The sequence below is a fragment of the Dermacentor albipictus genome, chromosome 1 (genome assembly GCF_038994185.2).
Source record: "Dermacentor albipictus isolate Rhodes 1998 colony chromosome 1, USDA_Dalb.pri_finalv2, whole genome shotgun sequence".
NCBI classification, from domain to species: domain Eukaryota; kingdom Metazoa; phylum Arthropoda; class Arachnida; order Ixodida; family Ixodidae; genus Dermacentor; species Dermacentor albipictus.
In genome coordinates, this window is record NC_091821.1 from 201762840 (window position 1) to 201787417 (window position 24578).

General features: G+C 43.5%; 1 protein-coding gene across 1 annotated transcript in view; it reads left to right on the forward strand.

Moving 5' to 3' along the window:
- The window catches only part of LOC139054137 (uncharacterized), a 50947-nt gene that overhangs the window by 4007 nt on the left and 22362 nt on the right, over positions 1-24578 (forward strand). Inside the window, exons 3-11 of the mRNA XM_070530738.1 lie at positions 5234-5342; positions 6619-6761; positions 6847-7006; positions 8268-8446; positions 8563-8677; positions 10240-10379; positions 10479-10647; positions 22806-22960; positions 23043-23172. Of these exons, the coding sequence (XP_070386839.1) occupies positions 5234-5342; positions 6619-6761; positions 6847-7006; positions 8268-8446; positions 8563-8677; positions 10240-10379; positions 10479-10647; positions 22806-22960; positions 23043-23172 (1300 nt within the window). The remainder of the gene's footprint in view (positions 1-5233; positions 5343-6618; positions 6762-6846; positions 7007-8267; positions 8447-8562; positions 8678-10239; positions 10380-10478; positions 10648-22805; positions 22961-23042; positions 23173-24578) is intronic.

Here is a 24578-nt window from a genome sequence, read left to right on the forward strand (position 1 = left end):
ACATGTTATTAGCGCAGGTTGCCTGCCAGTGACAGAGGTTTGTTAATTCAGCGCCGGAGACCAAATTCTGAACGTTGTTGATCCGAACTGACTTTAATTAGTCAACAGCCTTCATTAAAGGAATATTAGCTATTAGCATTCTCCAGAAACTGCGCTTTCGAACAGCTCCGATGGCTCCAGGGCGCACTAGGGCGCGAATTCAAAAGCTATGTAGTATAATATAAACGTTCGTAGGAGAAAGCTTAAGCCAATCGGGACAGCGAACATAGCATTATTTAAGGGACCTGTCAATGACAAACATTTTGCAGAACCATAAAGTTTTAAGAATTCGCCCATTGTCTATAAGACCAGAACCCGGTTTAGAAAAAAAAGAAGACCAAAAGTGACAACCAACAACGCTGATGTAAGAGTTCTATGGCTTCTGGTCTAGTTGTACAAGAACATGATTCTGCTAAAATTTCGTCAGTGGCTCGAGTGGCGTATCGTCTCATACATTGCGAAAATAGGTCAAGTGGCGTGGCTAACTGTACTGGGGCCCAAGAATGCAGGGCCCGTATTCACAAAAAGCTTTTATGCTATAATTGTTCGTCGGAACCAATTGCAACCAATCGCGATACTGTACACATCATTAGTGAAGGCGGCTTGCCACTGCGAACAGCCTGCGAACACCAGCACTGCGAACGAGACGCTTTGTGGAATCGGCCCCAGAATTCTAAGCTCCTCGGCTCCGTATTCTTTTTACAACGGTCCTCAAAAATAAAAAAGTAAAAAAAAGAAAAAGAGAAAAGAAAAAGGACTCTCTCTGATAGAGAAAGCGGACTTATTATTAGCGGTGACTGGTCGGCCAAATGGAGTTTTCTACGAAAGAAAATTTGGACACTCTGGGCCAACTGCACAAAAGTGTTACATTCCTTTCTTTTCTTGTTTTTTTTTCTTTCTTTTTCTTTTTGTTAGGGAGATACAACAAGCGTATATACCGGGTGTTTAAGCCAACAATTTCAATTTTCTTTTTTTTTTAGAAATTGCTTGTGGCAGATAGCAAAATTCTAGTACATGAGCTGGTCTCCTATAAGAGGTGGGAATTACGTGCACGAAATAAATTGAAATACAATAACGACTAATGAAAAAAAATTGCCCGAGCTTTGTCACTAATTACCTTATGGCAGGTATTGTGGTATAAAGTTTGTAAACAGGGATAAGATGCCTCAGTAAGGCTGGCCAACGTTTCGATAGGAGGACCTATCTTCGTCAAAGGCGAAGACGAAGATTGTCCTCCTATCGAAACGTTGGCCAGCCTTTCTTAGGCATCTTATCCCTGTTTACAAACTTTATACCACAGTGTGCTATTCCATCTGTCAGCCCCTTTCTTGTTTTGGACTTCTATGGCAGGTATTGAAATTTGCAAATTCTAGCGGGCGAGACTGCAAGGCATATCCACTTGAAAAGAACTGTGTGGATGACACCAGTTAGGATATATGCGCCGTCAAACTTGCGGTAAAGAGAAACTGCCGGTCCACTTACGTTCTCAACAAAACGTGGTTTTGTGCATTTAAAAACAAAAGTAAATGGAACGCCAATGCGTTTCTCCGCAAAGTTCGGAAATTAATATCTGGAAACTAGTGTCATCCTGAGAATTCGTTCCAAGTGGATCCACCTAGCAAACTCCCGATCTAGAATTTGTAAACTAGAATATGTGCCATAGGTGAATTAGCTAAAAACTTAATTAGTGAATACTTATATTTAGACAATTATCCATTTCATTTTTTTTTTTTTGCAAATAATGTCTGCCTCTTCGAATAGACCAGCTTGTGGACTAGAAATGTCCTATCTACAATACGCAATTTTTACAAAAATGTGAAAGTATTCGCTGTCAACATCATTATCATCATCAGCCTATTTTATGTCCACTGCAAGGCGACGGCCGCTCCCTGCGATCTCCAATTACCCCTGTCCTGCGCCAACCGATTCCAACAAGCGCCCGCGAATTTTCTAATTTCATTGCCCCACCCAGTATTCTGCCATCCACGACTACGCTTCCCTTCTCTTGGTATCCATTCTGTAACCATAATCGTCCAACGGTTACCTAACATGCGCATTACATGACCTGCCTAGCTCCATTTTTTTTTCCCTTAATGCCAATTAGAATATCGGCTATACCCGTTTGCTCTATGATCCAAATCGCCCTCTCTCTGTGTCTTAACGTTATGCCTAGAATTATTCGTTCCATCGCTCTTTGCGTGGTCTTTAACTTGTTCTCAAGCTTCTTTGTCAGTCTCCAAGTCTCTGCCCCATATGTCAGCACTGGTAAAATGCACTGATTGTACACCTTCCGTTTCAATAAAAATGGTAAGCTTCCAGTCATGAGCTGACAATGTCTGCCGTATGTGATCCAACCCATTTTTATTCTTCTGGAAATTTCGTTCTCATGATCAGGGTTCCCAGTGATTAATTGACCTAGGTAAACGCACTCTTTAGCAGACTCTAGAGGCTGAATGGAGATCCTGAACGCTTGCTCCCTTGCCCGGCTATTCATGATTATTTTTGTCTTGTTCATATTAATCTTCAACCCCATTCTTACACTCTCTCTGTTAAGGTCCTCAATCATTTGTAACTCATCTGTAGTGTTGTTGAATAGAACAATGGCATCGGCAAACCGAAGGTTCCTTATATATTCGCCATCGATCCTTACTCCCAAGCCTTCCCAGTTTAATATCTTAAATACTTTTTCCAAGCAGGCAGTGAATAGTATTGAAGAGATTGCGTCTCGCTGTCAGACCCTTTCTTTATAGGTATCTTCCTACTTTTCTTGTGTAGAATTAAGGTGGCTGTGGAATCTCTGTAGATATTTTCCAAGACATTTATGTAAGGGGCCTGTACTCCTTGATTACATAATGCCTGTATGACTGATGGTATGTCTATTGAATCAAATGCGTTGTCGTAATCTATTAAAGCCATACAGAGAGGCCGATTGTACTCTGAGGATTTCTCGATTACCTGATTAATCACATGGATGGGATTCATTGTAGAGTATCCCTTCCTGAAGCCAGCCTGTTTCCTTGGTTGACGAAAGTCAATTATTACCCTTATTCTATTGCAAATTATCTTGGTTAAATATTTCATATACAGGGAGTAAGCTAATAGGCCTATAGTTTTTCAATTCTTTAACGTCTCCCTTTTTGTGGATTAGTATAATATTTGCATTCTTCCAGTTTTCTGGGACCCTTGCAATCGAAAGACACTTCGTATGAAGAACCCCTAGTTTTCCAAGCATTATGTCTCCTCCATCTTTGATTAAACTGACTGTTATTCCATCTTCTCCTGCCGCTTTCCTCGTTTCATGTCTTGCAAGGCCCTTCTGACCTCATCGCTAGTTATAGGAGGAGTCTCTGCAACCTGTTTATTACTGCTTCGACTGGAGGTATCATGGCTCCTCCGGGTACTGTACAGGTCACTATAGAATTCTTCCGCTGCTTTTACTATACATTTGAGATTGCTGATGATATTACCCTGCTTATCTTTCAGTGCATAAATCTTGGTTTGTCCTATGCCAAGTTTCCTTCTCACTTATTTCAGGCTGCGCCCATATTTTACGGCTTCTTCAGTCTTTCTCACGTTAGAATTTGGAATATCCCGTAATTTCGCCTTGTTGAACAGTTTTGACACTTCCGCGAATTCTATCTTATCTCTTCAGTTGGGCACTTTCAGTCTTTGTCGTTTCTTTATTAGGCCCTTTGTTACTTGTGAGAGCTTGCCTACTGGTTGCCGTTGTGCCTTGCCTCGCTCTTCAAATGCTACCCCTGAAGCTAGCCTAGTTACGGTTTCATTCATTACCTCTATGTCATCTTCATCTCTCTGTTCTAAGGCTGCATATTTGTTTGTATGTACCAGCCTCTATTTGTCTGCTTTTATCCTTACTGCCTCTAGGTTGGCCTGTTTCTTCTTGACCAATTTTACTCTTTGTCTCTTCAAATTGAGGTAAATCCTAGCTCTCACTAACCTATGATCACTGCACCTTACTCTACCTAACACTTCTACATCCTGCACTATGCCGGCATCGGCAGAAAGTATGAAATCTATGTCATTTTTTCCTTCATCATTAAAGCTTTTCCATGTCCACTTTCTGTTGTTACGCTTCCTGTAAGATGTGTTCATTATTCGTAGCTTATTCCTTTCTGCGAATTCTAGCAGAATCTATCCTCTAGCGTTCCTAGAATCGACGCCGTAGTTGCAATTGCTTGTTCACCAGCCTGCTTTTTCCCCACTTTTGCATTGAAGTCGCCCATTAGAGCATACTGAGCTTGCACTTCTTCTCATCACTAATTCAACGTCCTCATAAAATTGATCTACTTCATCATCATCGTGACTAGATGTTTGAGCGTAGGCGTGTGCTACCTTTACCTCTTATAAATCTTAATTACGACTACTGCTACCCTCTCATTAATGCTGTGGAATTCGTCAATGTTGCCCGCTATGTCTGTATGGATTGGGGACCCTACCCCGTGATGCTTCTTATCTGGGAGATTTCTATAGCAGAGGACAGGGCCGTTCGTCATCACTGTGTAAGCTTCACTAGTTCTTCTAATCTCACTAAAGCCAATGATATCCCGAACAATGTCTGATGGTTCCTCAAAAACTCATGCTAATCTAGCCGCACTTGACAGAGTTCGGGTGCTAAAGGTTGCCAAGGTCAGTTTTCATTGGCGGCCTGTCCGAGTCCAGAGATTCTTAGCACCCTCTGCCGCGTTACAGATCTGACCGCCGCCCTGGTCATATGCTCCGCAGCTGCTGGGGACTGAGGGCCATGGGTTAATTGTAGGAATCATGAGGGAGGTAGTGGCCGTATACTGCACTAGGGAGGCCGATTCCTGTTCTGGTGAGGGAGTGTCTTCGTTGAAGCTTAGTGGGCCTTCCTATTTTGGTTGTACCTGGATCAGTGTAGCCCCACTGAGCTCTCGGCATCTTTTGCCGGTGTCAGGCGCCACTCGAAGCCTGGAAAAGTAGTGCGCTGGAGGAGGTGAAAGCTGAGCTCAGCATCGTCAGATTAAAAAAGAAAAAGAAAAAAAAACGGAAAGAAAACGAAAAAAAAAATACCCGGTATATCACTCTTTCTTTACAAAACTAGCACATTAACAATTGCGCCTAGCACCTTGTGACTCCCTATTTTTGCACTTGCTTTAATGTTTTCTTGTTTCGTGTTGCTAGTTCGTTTTATTTGTTGTACTTATTCTCCTAGATGACAGTGCTTGCGACGCCACCCGTTTCACGCCCCAGAGGGAGCTGTGCGATGCTACATTCAAACTGAACATTCCTCATAACCACGGAGATATGAAGTTTGTATGCGCGTAAGTAATTTACAATAACGTCTATGCAAGAGCGTTCTTGCTATTTACATCTCTACTTGGTATAAATTCGACTGTGAGACAGATATAAATCCTACCGTGAGCCCGTCTAAGTGGAATTTTTGCCCTGCCTCATGTATGTGCAAACTATATCACGCGTTGACGATCTGTATCGATGTGTGATGAGAGTGAAATACTTTTCGGTACAGCGCACTGTATAGCTAAGCAGAAGTGTGTGATTCTGAGTAGGATGGACAGCTGGGCTTGTTGTAAATAGTTAATGCTTGAAATAAAGGCGTGAAAGCTAGAATGTAAGAAAAGGGCACCATCGCTCTTCCTTCTGTTTCGGCCTTGGCTTGCTCTTGCGCAGCATCTTCGAGTGTGCGATCCGAAGCTGTAAAATTTGGATCTCCAAAGGTTTAGACGTTTGGAACTTTACGCCGGAGGTGTCCATATTCGGTAAATCTCACATTCAGTTTGGAAGCCCCAGTAAAAATTTTTTAAAAATCTTGGCCATTACGTGCCAATTTTTCGTGCATTACGTGGATTAATTTCGTCCATCTGAGGTCCTTTAACGGTCACCAATGCACAGCACACGAGCGTTTTTGCATTCCGCCCCCATCAAAATGCAGCCGTCGCGGCTGGGATGCCGAGCAGAAGCCGTCAAGCGAAGTCGCCAACGGTATATGCGGTACATATGTTCATATTTCCATAATGTACCGTATTTACTCGAATGTAGGGCGACCGCGATTGTAACGCGACGGTCTACTTTCCAGTCACGCGAAATAAACAGAACGTAAAACCACTAATGTAACGCGAGCTGAACGGAACAAGAAATGCTACCTTTATTAAAGAAATCACAAATCGGAAACAAGTTATCTTCACTTATCGTTATCATGCGAGGTGGAGACAGCTTTCCTTGGGCGGTATTCTTGGGCGATCCCTTTCGAGAAATTTCGCGTGGCTCGACATTGAAAGCGTCCCGGACAAGTATTTTTGGCACTGCGCCGAGCTCGTTATCAGTGCTACGAACACTATCGGTTGAGCCATTCATTCATTCATTTCATTTCATTTCTATGAAAGAAATTACAAGAACAGTGAATTAAAACAAAAAATAATGTGTGCAGTACAGATGACCAGCAAAACCAAACCTACAGATGAACTGCTCCATCACGGGTTGACCGTCCGCAGGTGGAATTTTATACTCGGGCCACCTGCCCGGGTTCACAAGCGTATAGCGCGCGATGTCATCATTCATACTTTAATTCTAACTTTGCAGGGTTATCGGCAAATATAAAATCTGCCTTGCCAACGCGATCCAAGAGACTGGATGCGACGACAAAGAGTTCCTGATAAGACAGCTACAGCCAATGCAGCAGTACATCCAAGAAAGCCACATCGAATGCATTCCAGAAGTCAACGGTATGTCTGCTAGAGAGCAATAGCCGCAATGTTCTGCACAAGAATTGCAAAGCACCTCAAATTCTGTGCTTTTTTTTTCTTCCAGCGTCGTCAGAGTCAAGATCACCTACAGGCATTCGTGCAAAGCTAGACTTGTGCACAAGAGATAAGGCATGGGAGACACAGTTCCTGTGTGCCAAAAAATTTCATACTAAATTACGAAAGATTGAAGACGACAAAGAAGTCGAATCCCACCAAATTTGCAGGTCAGAGTCATTCTTGTATACTATTTATTTATTTTACTTATTTTCATACTCTCAAGGGCCAGAAAGCATCACAGAGAGGAGTGGTGTTACAAAATATTAGTAACATCATTTTTGAAGGCGGCGGCATCAGTTATGGTAGGACTGGACGAAGGAAAGTGGTTCACTTCACTTGCGCTGTTGGTCCGGGGGATGAAATAATCAATATATGCTTTAGTGCGACATGTGGCAACACCTACTTCAAAGTAAGGATCACTGCTTGACGAAATGTGGTTAGGTTGAAGTAGGCGTTGATTTTTGAATGTTAACTTAGTATGGTCAAGCTTGTGGAACAGACATAAGCGGGAACATTTACGGCGCGATGGCGGGACAGACAAGTTAGGATTAGCCTTCATTGACGAGACACTGGCAGCACGGCAAAAATTGGATGGAATGAAGCGGGCAGCTAGATTTTGCACTGCTTCAAGAGTGATAAAGTGACGTAAGTGGTATCCCAAATAGAAAACCCGTGCCCTAATTTAGATAGGACAAAGGAGTTGCACCATAAGGCTGGAAGGAACAGCGGAGAAATTTCAGCCTAGATATTGTAGCATGCCCTTAGCGTTATTAGACACGTAAGTTGCATGCAAATTCCAAGAAGGGTAATGGATAGTATGGGCAACTAGTCATTTGTAGGAATATACAGGGCTGAGCACTGTTTTCTTTATTGCATAAAGACAATCGTTAAGTATGCTAGAAAAATAATATGACCCTCAATACTTTGCCCTTAGAAACACCTAATTTTATTGATCAAATGTTTCATCATGAGTTAACTTTGGCAATATCGTACTGTAGCTGTGAGCAATCAGACGGATTTGTAATTATGCGGTACAAAATAATCTTCAGCGAAAAGCCTAATTGTTGAAATTATGCCCAAGGAGTAACTTATTAACTGCCTCTACTATGTGGCGTGATGTGATGAACCACCACTAGGTGGTAGTTCTTAGAAGGTTCTTAGAAGACGGCAGCAGTAATTTTTCTTACATGATGGTAAATGAAATAAAATGTAACTTATTTAGCAGATAATATTGAGTCGTAAGTGTCACGAGCTGTGCCAAGTGGCATCAGCACAATTCTTTGCTGTCAGTAAGACCGTTCGCCTTGGGGCCTGAGAAACCGACTACAGTTCAGATAATTTGCTTTTTCGAAGAATAACGCCTTGTGTGAAATTCTTTAGACATGCGATTTCTATGCTATTTTTCCTTCTTTTCATTCCTTGCATCAGATCTCTAAGTCGCTACTACAGTTGCCTGAACACAGTCCTTCACAGTGAATCCTGCGAAGAGGATACAGAACTCATGATGCACATGGAATACTTTCCCAAAGTGCTAACCCAGAAGTACCGCGAGATGTGCTACGCTGAGCTCAAGCTTACTGCCATGAACGTCGCCAAAAGACTTGAGGGTAAGCCTATGCTGTTGTGCGTGACCTATATACAGTTATCGCTTCGAGCACCTCTCCGCGCAAGCGTGATTGCTTCTAGTAGAGATGCTCCGTACCGTCTTGGCTTTCTTGTGCAGGCTACACTCAAGATCACAATTGCCAGGAAGAAGACGCCACAAAGGAGTTCTTCGCGTGTGGCTTGTTGTTCAATGAGATTGTGAGTCACAATCCCTCTAAGGAGAGGATCTGCGTGTAAGTTCTCTTAACTCACTTTAGCCACTGAAGACTGGGTGAAATTTAAAATGTTTTTCACCTGTAAGAACCCTATTATCAGCCAGCAGATCTGCTTAATAATATATTCGCTATTACAACTGACAAGCTTTTGTTCTTACGAGGCTATAGAACATTTAAATTTATTATTGGTATATTTACACGATAGTAATCTGCTCGCCAACCTAAGCACAAGATGCTTGTCCGTCAGCCACGCAGCAGTACAAGCAATGATACCCCCGATCAGTGTACATTTACATTGTTTTACTAATTTTGTTGACGCACTATTTTACAAATGCAGTACTAGGTGCATTTCTAAAACGTCCAATTTCCATCGCCAAATGCCATTCTGTCGCTCCATAGAAACCATGCCCGCAAAGACGAGGAACGAGGCCGTCAAGGTCAGTTGTACTGCCGGAGCGTGCAGCCCTGTTCCCCGGTGGTAGTACAGAGGCAGGAACTGTATTCACAAAAATTTTCTTGCGGTAAAATTGTTTGTAACGCAAAATGCCATCCAATCGTGTTGTGGGATATATTTGCGAAAAGGGCCTGCCAATGGCAGACAGCACTTACGAACCAAATGCTTTGCGAGTGCGGCCTCTGGGCCCAAGGATATCGTCACAAAGTTGTTCGTAAGCGCTCATATTCACTGCTCAATCGACTTCGGTACAGCGGTCACCTCTAGATAAACGAAAGTCAATTAAACGGGAATGGCCGATAAACAGAACCATGATATAAACTTTGATTGGCCGCCCATAAGCACAGTGTTATCAAACTTGGTTTAAATGGAACCCATGTTTTGGGGAACTACGGATAAACTTAACATTCACCGAAGCTACCCCTTAACTCGTCGGCGGATATGTATGAACAGAGGCGTCATACTTGGAAACTGTCGGAATTACGTACAAAGTTGTACCTATTCGACTACAAAATGAGGTGCACCGCTTTGTGCTCAAGTATCCCTCTCCCTCTTCATTTGCTTTACTTGTAATTATTATTTTTTAATGGGAATTCGCGCAGCACTGTTCGCGTTTCATTTCATGGGGTTCGGTCAACCATAAGAACAGCGCCTCTCTTATTCGGACACCTGTTGTGCTGGTCTGTTTGAGAAAATTGCTGTCGTTCGCCGTGACACCTATGGTCAGCGAATAATTTTGCTTCTGCCTCTCCTACAGAGCTACGCGGAGAACGACATGTGGGGCGTGCCGTTTTTTTGCCTCCATCTGGTTAACCAGGAATAAAAAAAATTCTGGCAACACACACGCATTCATGACTTCATTGGAGGCAACTGGTCGGAATGTTTGCTTCACCCATTGGCGTGGCACGTCTTGACATTGCGTTTGACAGGAGTTTCTTTTATTTTTATCTTTCTCTTTCTCTCTCTCCTTACGACTATTGTGGTTGACTTTGATAGAGCAGCAGTAGACAGTGATGCCATCGAAAGATGACTCAACAACTGGCGTTTCCAAACGCATTTTGAGGCCGCAATCACTTGGCATCGGCGTTCCCCGATATTTTGCCCACTTTCTTCCTTCTCTCTACAGGGCGTACAAAAACTTCAAAAACTGCACAAACGTGATTGAGAAGGATTTACACTGCAACATCGGTTCTGAGTTCCACACGCATTCTATGCACGTGATGAACGTACTAACCAGCCAGTACGAGCAATTCTGCAGCAATATGGGTGAGTCTGTCCTGTGTTCTCTTTAGCGGTTGTCGTCGTTCGTTTGCGCGTTAATCACAGTGTATAACTTCCAACTTGTCCACTTCACCATCCGTTTAGTTATTAAACCTGACCAAACCCCTACCGACGGCCATACACCGGCAAAACCAGTTGGCTGCGTCGAGGATCACTTCATGGAGAAATACTTTGAGTGCGGCCTCCTTTACGTGTACAACCTGCGTGACGCATTGTACGGCGACAATCCACAGCACAAGAACCAGGTGTGCGAGTGAGTGGAGCCTTTCTTTCGTTGCCTGCCGCATTGCGAGCTGCTGGCGCGACGTACAGGAAATGCATGCCCATTAGAACATTACATAATATAGACGAGTTATTTGCGACCTTTATACACCACGCTTCCGACGCTACGCGAACACCTTTTGAGAGAGTTCTAACTGATTCATAGACGCTTCAGTTTACAGAATACCAGAAAAAGAGACAGATGGCGGATGCAGCCCTGGTAGCGCCATTTTGTAACGCTGATATATAGAGAATTCAAATTACCATGTTCTACCTATGTGCTGGGCCAAGGCTTCAACAGCAGCAATCAGCTTGACGTGGATGCTTTCATCCTCCCTCCTGAGAAGGCAATAACGCAACAGTCACGTTTAAGAAAAAGCGTTATTCAGAGCAGCTAAGCAAATATAAAGGATGGAAACAAAAAATCACAGCATGTTACACTCCTGTAACACGTTAAGGCGAAAGCCCGCTGTACACGTAGTGATGATGCACTAAGTTTTCCGATCGGGGGTGTCAGACTTTTTGCAACACTTGACGAGCTTCAGTGTGAAGTAAACGTATTGCGCTGTAGGTCCATCTCCTAAACGACACATGCGAGCACCTAATGTACTATCTAAATGTTCGTTCATTCTTTCTTGCCATCTCTTTTTCTTTCCCTCTTTCACTATTTCTTTCTTACCTTCTTTCTTTCTTTCGTTCTTTCTTTCTTCCTTTGTTCTCTTTTTCTTTGTCATTCGTTCTTTCTTTCGTTCATTCTTTATTTAGTTCCTTCTTTCGCACTTTCTTTTTTTGTTTCTTTCATATTCAACCATTGCATCTTTGCTTGCGGCTGTATGAGGCTTTCCTGATGTTGTTTTCTTTCTTTCTTTCCTTCGTTCTTTCTGCTTTCATGTTTTCATTCATATTCAGCCATTGCATCCTTGCTTGCTTATGGGTGGGGGGGTGGGGGGAATCAGCCATTCCAGATCGCTATTTTTTTTTCGGGTATGAACCATTTCTGATAATATTTTTCGTACCACTCGTCAACTTTTTGTACATCACTCGACTTGATGAAATTTTTTAAGCACTCGACTACACGCCGCTATTTAGGGGTATGCGCCACTGCAACGAGCCACTTAAAACTTTCGCCTTAAAAAAAAGGACCATGGATACCTACAAATACAAGAAAAAAATCAGGCGAGGAAATTTGTACGCTAACACAAAGGGCAGTGGCCTGGCTATTTGAGACCCAAGCTGGCTGCTTGAGGACAAGAACATACCGGAGCTAATATTCGGGAAAGTACGAGGCATGTGTCTGCTGCAGCAAAAGTCCCGAAACGACTCAGCACATTGTAATGGAATGCTAAGACATTCTTCCAGCAAGGCCTGTAGGAAACGCCCACCTTCAGTAAGCGCTTGGATTCAAAGTAAATGGAAGCATTACCTGGTAATCAGTCGAGCTAGACAACAGACGTTTAGGCTATTGATGGAAAAAACAGACGGAATGGATTGGTAGAGCCGGAGTCATTACAGGCGTGAGTAACTGTCAAATATAGAGATAGCTGCTTTATTGAACAAAGAAAAGATCGAGAGACAGGCATAACGCTAAACCGCGAGAGATGTAGTAAAACCTGATTAGCTCAAACAGGCTAGGAGCCCATTCGTCACCGCCCCATTTCAAAGGGGATGCGAATACAATTCATCGATCATTATCAAAGCCGTCGAAGTCTCCAGTACTCTGGTATTCCGCAAACTAAATACAATTATGGACAGGCTAAAACTCTGTAACAGCTCGCAAAAATGAAACTTCAAGCAACGGACGGTCATAGAGCGCAATGCTACATGCAGTTTTAAGTCGACTACAGCAGGATTATATTATGCGTCGCATATTTAGCGCACGTACACGCGTACACGCGCATATTTAGCGCGTGTATGCGTCGCATACACGCGCACGCGCACACACAATTATTATTATTATTATTATTATTATTATTATTATTATTATTATTATTATTATTATTATTATTATTATTATTATTATTATTATTATTATTATTATTATTATTAACACCTTTTTCAGGAAGCCTATCAACAGAAAGTGGACCTGGAAAAGCCCTAATGGTGAAACAGGAAATAAAATTGATTTCATACTTTCTGCCGATCCCAGCATAGTGCAGGATGTAGAAGTGATAGGTAGGGTAAAGTGCAGTGATCATAGGTTAGTGATGGCTAGGATTCACCTCAATTTGAAGAGGGAAACAGTAAAATTGGTCAAGAAGAAACAGGCCAACCTAGAGGCAGTAAGGGTAAAAACAGACAAATTCACGCTGGTATTTGCAAGCAAATATGCAGCCTTAGAACAGAGAGATGAAGATGACATAGAGGTAATGAATGAAACTGTAACTAGGCTGACTTCAGAGGTAGCAATTACAGTGGGAAGCAATGCACCTAGGCGACCAGTTGACAAGCTCTCAAGTAACAAACGACCTAATAAAGGAACAAAAAAGAATGAAAGTGCCCAACTCAAGAGATTAGATACAAACCGCTGAACTGTCAAAACTGATTAAGAAGGCTAAAATAAGTGATATTGGAAATTATAACGTGAGAAAGACTGAAGAAGCCATAAAAAATGAACGCAGCCTGAAATTAGTCAGAAGGAAACGTGGCGTAGGAAAAACCAAGCTGTATGGGCTGGAAGATAAGCAGGGTAATATTATCAGCAATCTCAAAAGCATAGTAAAAGCAGGGGAATAATTCCTTAATGACCTGTACAGTACGCAGAGGAGCCACGATACATCCATTCGAAGCAGCAATAAACAGGTTGCAGAGATCAGGTCAGAAGGGTCTTGCAATACATGAAACGGGGAAAGCGGCAGGAGAAGATGGAACAGTCGATTTAATCAAACATGGAGGAGACATAATGCTTGAAAAACTGGCGGCTCTCTATACGAAGTGTCTATCGACTACAGGCCCATTAGCTTACTCCCAGTATTATATGAAATATTTACCGAGATAATTTGGAAAAGAGTAAGGGTAATAGTGGACTTTAGTCGAGGGAACAGGCTGACTTCGTATGGATCAGATCCATGTCATTAATCAGGCAATCCAGAAATCGGCAGAGTACAATCATCCTCTCTATATGGCTTTCATATATTAAAGAAAGTCATCTGATTCAGTAGATACACCAGCAGTCATAGAGGCATTACGTAATCAAGGAGTACAGACCGCTTACGTAAATATCTTGGTAAATATCTACAGAGATCCCACAGCCACCTTAATTTGACACAAAAAAAGTAGGAAGATACATATAAAGAAAGGTCAGGCAAGGAGACACAATCTCTCTGATGCTGTTGACTGCGTGCACTCTTAGGCTAAGTTACACCCTTTGGGGTGTATCTCGGCCACAAAACAATCATCGTCATCTGCCTTGCTTGCATTTCCTTTCTTGAAAACGCCGCACTCGTTACTATCCTGTCGGGAATGCTATGTCATGCTGATAACATGCATGCCGTTTGTTACTGGAAAGTACCGGGCTCGCCGCGTTAAAGAAAGGAAATGCGGCAAAGACAGATGACGATTATCGTTCTGCGGCAAAAGGGTGTAATTTTGCTTAAGAGTGTGCTTGGAAGAAGTATTCAAGCTATTAAACTGGGAAGGCTTAGGAGTAAGGACCGACGGCGAATATCTCAGCAACCTTCTGTTTGCCGATGGCATTGTTCTATTCAGCAACACTGCAGATGAGTTACAACAAATGATTGAGGACCTTAACAGAGAGAGCGTAAAAGTGGGGTTGAAGATTAATATGCAGAAGACAAAGATAATGAATAATCGGGCAATGGAACAAGAGTTCAGGACCGCCAGTCAGCCTCTAGATTCTGCGAAGGAGTGCGTTTACTTAGGTCAATTCTTCATAGGAAACCCTGATCATGAAAAGGAAACTTCCAGAAGAATAAAAATGGTTGGATCACATACGGCAGACGTTGTCAGCTCATGACTGGAAGCTTACCATTATCATTGAAAAGGAAGGTGTACAATCAGTGCACTTACCGGTGCTGACATATGGGGCAGAGACTTGGAGACTGACGAAGCTTGAGAACAAGTTAAGGACCGCGCAAAGAGCGACGGAAGACCAATGGAAAAAGCTAGGCATTACGTTAAGAGACAGAAGGAAGAGAGCGGTTTGGATCAGAGAGCAAACGGGTATAGACGATATTCTAATTGACATTAAGAGAAAAAAAAATGGAGCTGGGCAGGTCATGTGGTGCGCAGGTTAGATAACCGTTGGACCATTAGGGTTACAGAATGGGTACCAAGAGAAGGGAAACCCAATCGAGGCCAGCATAAACTGGGTGGGGCGTTGAAATCAGGAAATTCGCGGGCGCTAGTTGGAATCGGTTGGCGCAGGACAGGGGTAATTGGAGATCTCAAGGAGAGGCCATCGTCCTACAGTGGAAATAAGATAGGCTGATTATTATTATTATTATTATTATTATTATTATTATTATTATTATTATTATTATTATTAATTTAATTATAGTGTTTTACGTGCCAAAACCACTTTCTGATTATGAGGCACGCCGTAGTGGAGGACTCCGGAAATTTCGACCACCTGGGGTTCTTTAACGTGCACCTAAATCTAAGCACACGGGTGTTTTCGCATTTCGCCCCCATCGAAATGCGGCCGCCGTGGCCGGGATTCGATCCCGCGACCTTGTGCTCAGCAGCCTAACACCATAGCCACTGAGCAACCACGGCGGGTATATTATTATTATTATTATTATTATTATTATTATTATTATTATTATTATTATTATTATTATTATTATTATTATTATTAAGGCATCAATGTTGCCGGATACGGGACCCTCGCTTTGTAATGAACGAGACGAAAGGAAACCGAGCAGCCCAATTTTTATTAGTTATGCGTATCCCACCTGGAGTCTCGAATCCGGCAGCATTGATGCTTTCAGTTAGAATGTGTGGGTTTATTGACCAGTTGATTGCACCCAAAAATTCACGTACACGTTACGCCTGGGGCAGAAAGGATGTTCAACATCCGCCGCCAAGGCTTGTGAGTGGTGGCACTGGCTAACACTCCCAAGGTTATTTCTAGTAGGTAAACATAAATAGCCCAGAAAGTGGATGGGAAAACGGCGCCGCGGCAGCTCAATTGGTAAGAGCATTGCACGCGCAATGCGAAGACGTGGGTTCGTATTCCACCTGCGGCCAGTTGCTTATACATCCCCTTTCATTTTTAATTAATTTATTATTTCTTTAGTTAAATTAATAGGTAGAAATAATTTATCCTATGCTGTCCTTGGTGTCCTTGTTGACTTATGATATAGCTAATAAAAATCGGGCACCCCAGTTTCCTTTATTTTCGTTCATTATATACATCTGCAACATCATGGCGACGGGTACCCCCAGTGGCGCATAATTTTAAACTGTACCAACTCCAGGATCGGCCTGCGAAAACGGCGAGGCGAGCTATCTTCGCAAAAACTGTATTGACTCGCCCAAGAACGATTAGCGTTGATGGTTCGCTGAGAGGGCGGTTCAGAGCAGCATTTTAGTGGCGTTTAATCAAATCGGCTAAAAAATGAAGATTTTGCATTTAAACAATACTTTAAATGTCGGTTCATTGTTTTTACAGCGAAGCTGTCTATGGCTAGCCGATTCATCCATCCGTCCGTCCGTCTGTCAGTCGCCTGTACGCCGAAAACTCCTCCGGCGCAACCTCATGCGTATGCGCAAAAAAAGAGTGAGAGAGAGAAAGAGAGGCACGCGATTAGCCAACACCACGTAGATAGCACAAGGACTGCTTACTGCGATCCATGAGGACACGTTACCTGGCCCGAAATTTTCACTGACAAGACTGGCGTGATGAAAGCATTTGTCAAAATCGCTGTTGCCTGCTCGGGAGTACCACCATTATATTCTCTGGCAGTCGGCCCAGGTAACATGACGTCACAGATCGGAGCGAAAAGGCCTTGTGCTATCTAGGTGGTGTTGGATTAGCTGAACCAATAGTGACGTTGTTTTTCTCCGTCGCAGCCCAGTGCGCGCACAGGAGTTTATTTCCGGCTCCGAAATGGTAGGCCACGCGTCATAGATACTCCTTAGGAGCAGGCAGCTTTCGATCAGCAACGCCCCGAGCAGAATCGGGAACGAGCTCGTCTACGCCGTGCCGATACGGCAGCCCGGGCACAAGAACATGCTCGTGCAGCCGAATACAAGCAGCAACTGCGTACCGAGGATCCGGCAGCCTACCAAGCCGCCATTTAATGAACCGCCGTGATTAACCCAGTGATAAACACCGGGGCAGCAGGTTAACCATTTGTACGGAGTGCTTGGGAGTTTACCTTTTTTAAATTAATGTCTTAGGGCTATAGGCCTCGTGCACCGCGTATTAGCCCCGAGAACGAACACGAGCGGCGCTGCGAGCGCCGCTCGCGTGACGTCAGGGCACGGACTCGCGCCTGTCGTCTCCTACAGTTCGGGCGTTGTCCGGGCGCTTTCTGCGGTGTTTTCGTTTGTTCGACCTCGTTCTCTCTGCTTGTATACTTATGGTGGTCGTCTCAAAGATATTTTTACGACGTCTTCCTTTGCGAACATTTATTCAAAGAGCTAATTTCTTAGACAACAATGCAGCTCTCGAAGGCAACGCTACAGTGCCAGCCGAAGCGACGCAGACCAGCCCATTGCGGGTTTTTCATGCGCGGATAGACAATCGCAAAAGCATAGCCTATAGGAATCCAGTTATGCTACCATACCTGCCGCGGTGCAACAAGTATGTCACAAAGCTGGCTATATATGACTTCTACAGCAGTTACGTTGATTTTATTCCGCTAAAATAGGTTTGCTCACGACGAGTAGTTCATGGTATAATATCGAATTTTTGCATTTCCTCACAGAAACGCTCGGCAGTATCACGGGGACTTAACTAATACTGGAGCTTAGATTCTACAGGCCTCACTTGCTTCTTTAACTGCCTGTCAACATTAGGCGGTTCTTCACGTGTTTATTTTTTTTAAGCAGCGGAAATTTGAAGTAATGTTAATGAAGGCTTACAGCTATTTAGAGAGTACAAATAGGAATGTACCAATATATATTTCCTTTTCCGCGTTACACGTTCAACTCACCTCTTTAGGGCGCGTTTGTTAATGATTAATATTGTAAGTTATGTTCCTCTTTTTTTTGTCTATATTACCAAGTGTATATTATTTATTTATTTCAATGCCGCAGTGTGTTTTGCATTGTTATTGTGGAAATATTTCACTGTTTTTTCATATATTGTATAACTGCAATGTTTTATGGCCACTATATAAATGTAATTTATATGGCGCTTGATGTGTTACCCCATGCAGCCATATTGTACCTAAGGGGGTGAGGTTACCTCAAGCCGCGTCTGTGCGACTTTTTCCCTCATCCACCTCCACTTACCACTCCTCTGTACATGTGTGTGTGTAAATGGAAATTAATAAATCAAATCAAACTCACTTGAGAAATTTACTGGTGCTTGCTGCTTGAGGAATATACATGACGAATCTGTTTGGCGAACTAACACAGGCTGCTCGGCCCAATTTTTTTAGTGAAGTATGCCTGCTTGACCGCATAGCTGCAGCCAGAAAGAAGTCGAAGCGTCAGTGATTAGTAGTATGGGACATATTGAAGATATCGAAATTCCCCCGGTGGAGGGTCAGAAATCAAGTGAAAGTATATGCAAGGCTTGTGGTGCTTTCTTTATGAATGTTTGCGATTGGATTGGAGCAAACTTAATTTGCCTGCAAGGTTCTCTTTTATGTACCGACGAAGCGAATAGTTATCCCTTTGTATAATTGAATAACGCTGGATCGAGACATGGTGAGACAGAAGGTGCTTGAATTTTTCTTTTGTATACAGGAAATCTAAGCTGTGGTGTAGTAGTTCGAGAATACTTTAGCCATTCCAGTTGGCGCTGTAAAAAACATGCTTTATGGTTTTAATTCGAAGTTACAGTGAACTGATGGGTTTCGCGAACATAGCGTGCCTCGCCATACGGACAGTCGATTGCTACCGTTACGTGATCAGGGGTGTGCCATATTGTCGATAAAGGCTACTGAGGGCCACTATGAAACATTTGATCACTTTCAATTGAGTGGCTCTCGATCTTAACAGCGAAACTTTTCTCTCAGGTGATTGCTACTATGGTGTTTGTGAATTAACTATGTAAATACTCTACATGACGCGCCGTCGTGTTAGCAGCCATGAGCAATTCGTTTTTTGGAGGCCTGTTTCAGAGGAGGATGTAAGTAGCAGCAAACTTTTTCATAAGAAATGCGCGCCTAACTACTTTCTCACGCATTAATGAATGGCCATATTTGAATAGAACAACACACCAGAGTAATAGGAATCATGATGAGAGCTTCGCTGGGCAGTGTCTTTCTAAAATCAGATAACATGTTGACCCCAAATATCAAATTTTTCTTCCACGTAACATGCAAAGCCTCTCATAGCTAAATACTAAAGGAATGTTAAATGTTTAGCGAAGCATCATACACAATTTCGCGCGTTGAATTTGCAGATATTCTTTTTTTAGTCAAAATTTACCGATAGACACGGCGCATATATGCATTGCAAAACCTAGTAGACCCCTTTAACGCTACTTAGCTTGCGATATCCAAGCCTCAAAGTTTCTCGACTCACACGCTTTTGAAGAAGAAACTGCGGTTAAGGTATGGCAGCTGAAAGAAGCCGACGTATTCTTCAATACGTACGGCTCGAGCCACCCATACCCCAAGCATACACGAAGGGAACCAGCGCGCGCGGCAGCCGAGCGAGCCGGAGTGAGCGGCGTCCTGGCCGTGACGTCACTCGCGAGAGGGCGCCACTCCTAATTCTCGGGGCTAATAGAGGCGCCACTGATAGCCACCTAGCAGGCGCTTCCAACAATACGCGCGGGAGCAGTAACAGACGACAACGCTTTGCAGCAAGGGTGACTGAAGTCCGCGGCTGCGATTTGTCCTTTATTCGGGCGCCAGACTGCTTCTTCTGCGGTGACAGCTGTAGGGAAGACGCAGATCTCTGTGGGAGCGGGTATGAACACGATGTTACCGGTGTTTGGGACAACATGGTCCACATACGCGCCAGGTGCGTCCCGCAGACAAACGCCATGCAGACCATTTACATGAAGTGGAGCTCATGTGAACTAGCCGACAAATTTTGTTGACTAATGCGATGTCTCGACCGTGTTTTTTTTTAATTCTGCCCTGACCGTAATGCTGCTTCTGTACCTCAATAATAAGCACCCGTCGTTAGTGCAGACTTAGAAAACAAATCCGCATGGTGCGATGTCTGCATATGCCGTTGTGATTTTTCTGCCGATGAATACATGTGACGCCGCCGAATAAGTGTAGTCAAAGTCGCCTGAAGAAGAGTAATAGAGTAATTGCGAATTTATTGATAGAAATACGTACACTATAGTCAACAAAGCCACCAAACGCACGGGTTAATAAAAGCGCGTGTTAGCGCTGTACCGCCGATGAACTGCCGTTCACGCTACAGTTTTTGCAATTTTTAATTCCCTAAGGGAGCTGCTTGGAAACGTACAAAGCTATAGTCTGACTAACTTTGCAGTACTTTTTTTAAATGTTACTAGAGAGAGGTGCCACATGATATATTTAAATGCAGAGCAGCGCCAGTCAAAGTAGATCCAGCGCTGGCGGCAAGGCCGGGTTTAGTCCTATGCGGCGTAAGCATAATAAGAAATAATTCAGTTGAGTACAAAATTCCCTTGCAAGACGCGACTACGTTGTGAAACAAACAAATCACTCGGCGTGTTAAGTCTGCTCAGACAGCATCAAGGTGTGATGATTTACCAAACGTGACGCGAACTATTCAGCGAAAAATGGAACAAACATACCATATGCAGCAACTATTAGCAATTCTCGCCCTGAGCTACCTATTTTCTAAACACATTTCCCAAAAAACCACAATATCTAAGATACTTTCGGGCGAAATGAATAAAACTGTTAAAGAAGCACTTGCTTGGTGTCATTCCGATAAGACACAGCGTGATTTATACCCTTTACAAACGAGGCATGGTGAAAACCTCGCAGCTCAAAAGAATCAACAAGAGTTATGCATGAAGCAACTAGCAACAGTTAAACATGTGCGAAGCCGCGCATAAAATAGATGTAAAAACATGAAGTGCGCGACAGCTGGTGCGAGGATTTACCGGGCCACATAAAACTAACAATTTCAGTTCTTGTAAACTTCTGTAGCTTTAACATACAGCACAATGCGCTCATGCAGTCGTGCTGCCTAGCTAGCCCAACGCGGTAAAGAAGCGGAAAACCATATAAGCGGCAAACGCCATCCCGAACTTTAGCGAAATACCTTTAAACCGCATGTTGGGGCGCTATCACGTAAAACTATTCCAAACTTTTCTATTCGAATTCTGCTATCAGCCCTCGACGATTGGTCAAAAAGTTTTTTCGACCACGCCCACTTCCCCTGTCTGTCACGCGACGTCACGAAAACTGCGATACCTCCCCATGTGATATGATGTGTACATACTGATTATGTATGATTTGACAGAAAAAAGAAAAACAATTATTTCTGATTCGTCCCCTTTTCGCCATTAGCCCTCGGCTATTGGTAAAAAGTTTTCGGGCTCCACCCACTTCACCTGCCTGTCACGCGACGTCACAAAACCGCACAAACTCACCGCGTCAAAGTGACGTGTACGCGATAAAGATGCATTAATATGCCGAACAAAACTGAATTTTTTTCTGAATAGCCGCAGGCTGCCCCGTTCCGCAAGGAATAAAAGATGGCTGCCGCCGATCGCTCAGACGCTGGCTACTCGCACCTGCCGCAGAGCATGGGTGTATTTGCGTATAATAAAAATTCTTGCGCGGCCGTGTAATGTTTTCGAGCCTTTCGGCACGTTTACCAACTCATTCTGCCAACTCTTCTTTGCTGAGGGTCAGTTTTAGCGTCATTCTTAAGCTTCCGTTACATGCCGCCATGATTTTGGACCAGCCACCACAAGCTAAGTAAGGAAAAGCCGACCAATCGCAGACGCCGGCACCACCCTCTTCATCCGGTTATCGATTTTCAGTGCACTGGCTCTGCCCCAGTGAATCCCTCTCCACTTGAGCGTTCTCATCGCCTCTTGTCAACCAATTAGATACGACAAGCCGCTCAGTATAGGCAATGTTATTCGTTTTCCAAGCAAACAAAAGTGACCTCCTATGAACGAGGAGAGCGTTTGATTGGTCTGTTCAGACAAGCCTGCTGGTGACCGCCCGGTACTTGCGTAGATGGTTACGCAAATTTGACGTCAGGAGATTGGAATAGAAACATATTAAAATAGTTTTACGTTATAGGGCCCTTGCTCTGCAGACGAACTTCGTCGCTTACGCGTCTAACTAAGATCGAGTAAAAAAAAAAAAACACCGAAGCGACAAACGAAAGGATGAGAACAAGAAATTTCGCGCCGAAGCGACGATCGATTGCCAGCGTTGCTCCCGCTGATGAGGCTTTGCGGGGAATAATTAGAACCGTATCGCCGGCACGTTTTCACCGGTATTTGAGCCCCCCACCCTGCGACAATTCTTCTTCGACATTCCTTGAAGCTTTGGCCATCCGACACATGTGAAGGGTGTTGCCTATTTTGCTCTGAAAACACAAATAAGACGGAGAAGCACTATGAGCGACGCAACAAACTACGGCGTGCTACGGCGCGCGGCTCGCTCCTCTCCCGTGCGTTTTGCGCAAGGCCGCCACCAGTGGCGCGGCCATCGGCGTGCACACCGCGTATAGTAACAATATAGCTTGAGTTTCTCAAGAGCACAAAAGAACTATACTCAATCGGTTGCATTCTCGTAGCGCAAACCTGGATACCTTCAGAATTGGACAAAAGTTAGTTGAAACGTCGTGTAGTACTTGTGAAACGGTTGCTACCAGAGCTTGCATCTCGACACAAGTTTATTGGAAGGACAAGAAAAAAAAATATTGCCCCAATATAGCTTCTTTCCACACAGAATATAATTTTGTATATCTTGCCTTTCGCACTTGTTTCTTCAATTCGGCGCCGCTGCAGACATCTGGCCAGTGCTGGCAAGCGGCACATTAGCTCTGTCCTACCATAACTATACATCCTGCCCTATTTCTTATCGTACGCAGAACTATAGAGCGCCATAAACTTTGTCTGGAAGAGCTCAAGAGGTCTTCCAGCTGCCAATCGCTGTCTGAAATCCAATCAAGTCTCGACTACCTAAACAACGAGCTGCACTCGGCTCCCGCCGTGCAATGCTCGAAAGCGCAGTACAAACGTTCCGGTAAGTGGATTGTTGCGTATCGCATTTGTCGAGTCCGATTGTGCCGCTTCGTTCAACACGCTTCTATTGCCACTTCCGACAGGAAAAATACGGTTCCGTAGTAACGAACCAAAATGCCACCTACGTGAATACGCCGGAACATTCTTTACTTGCGGCACAATTTTCCTAATGAACACGTTTCCAACTCCTCCGAGCAAAGATGAAGATTGCAGGTAAGCATATTGATCTCAATGAAAACTTCATTTATTACAACAACGCACATGATTGGCAACTCTGCAAGCGCTACCTTGATTAAGTAAATCTCCACACGTCCCGTGCACGAGACAGAACACACATACGATGGGCTTGTGTCCATGCGTTTGTGCGTTTTCTCGTGTCCGCGCCGTGGGACACTTTGCTTATTACACCATGTTGAACTTAGCATGCCGCGCTTCTGGTTCTTTAAGATCACAATAACCCCATAAAGTAATGTCACCAGGAGTAGTGACGAACAAGATATAGAAGATCTATGTGTAACTATCGATGAGCTTAGAATGGCCTTGCAAGACATTTCTTGGGGAAATGCACGAGTAGATGCAATACCAGTCGAGTTAACCAAATTGTACCAAGTGTACCTCAAGTTACAAGAGGGCAATCGGAAGAACAAACGCAAGGAAACTAGGATCTGGAGTGGGTGGTGTAAGAATGCGCAGTTCAGGGCGCCATGCTTTTAGCGCTATCAGACCCGTGGTAGTCCGCGGTATAGTTTGCAGAGCATCAGGAGAGGGACACTTACAATCCGAATATTTTTAATGCGTAAGTATTGTTCGGCGAGTACCTGAGCAAAATCTGCCTGTCATGTGAGAAGTGTAAAGCCTTGTACCTGCACAAAAATGAATAATTTACGAAGTTCAGACATTTAATCGTTATGATAGTGTAAATGTAGCTGATTGATACATTCATAAGCGATAAGAAACTATTGAAACAAAAAAGAAGATAAAAATAAGATTGATAGGGGGAAAACCATTCTCTTCAGGCCGCCCTGAACGCTTACTTTTTGGCATGACGCGTGGTGCGCAGAGAAGCCTGCTATGGAGCTGCTGAGTATAAAAATAAGGCTAACTGATTGGTGCATGTGATAATAGTATCATAATAATCATAGATTGGTGGACTAAGAAAAACTGGTTGCGTCGACGTCACCGTGTCACGGTGGTAATAAAAAATTAAAAAAATTAAATTAAGGAGAATGAAAAAAAAACACCTTTGCTGAAACCACTTTTATTTCTTTATTTAATTCATTGCATACACACAGTACACCATACTGTTTGGACCCATAGCCTTGGTGGCTAGTTTGGGGTCCACTAACAAAATAGACATAAGAAAAGCGTACTTATTGTACGAGGCAACTTAAACACGCGTTATTAAAGCATTTTTACAGGGAAAATATAGGATAAACAAAAGACTATGTTATGACAGCAGGGGATACAAATACAAAAGATCCTTTGATCATTCATGAAAGAAGTATTTTCACCATTGTAGAAAGTTTTGGCTAGTCTTTACTCTGATTGGGAGTGCGTTCCATATTATAGCACCGTTGAACTCCACGAGTCTCCGTCCATATACATTGTGACATGATGGT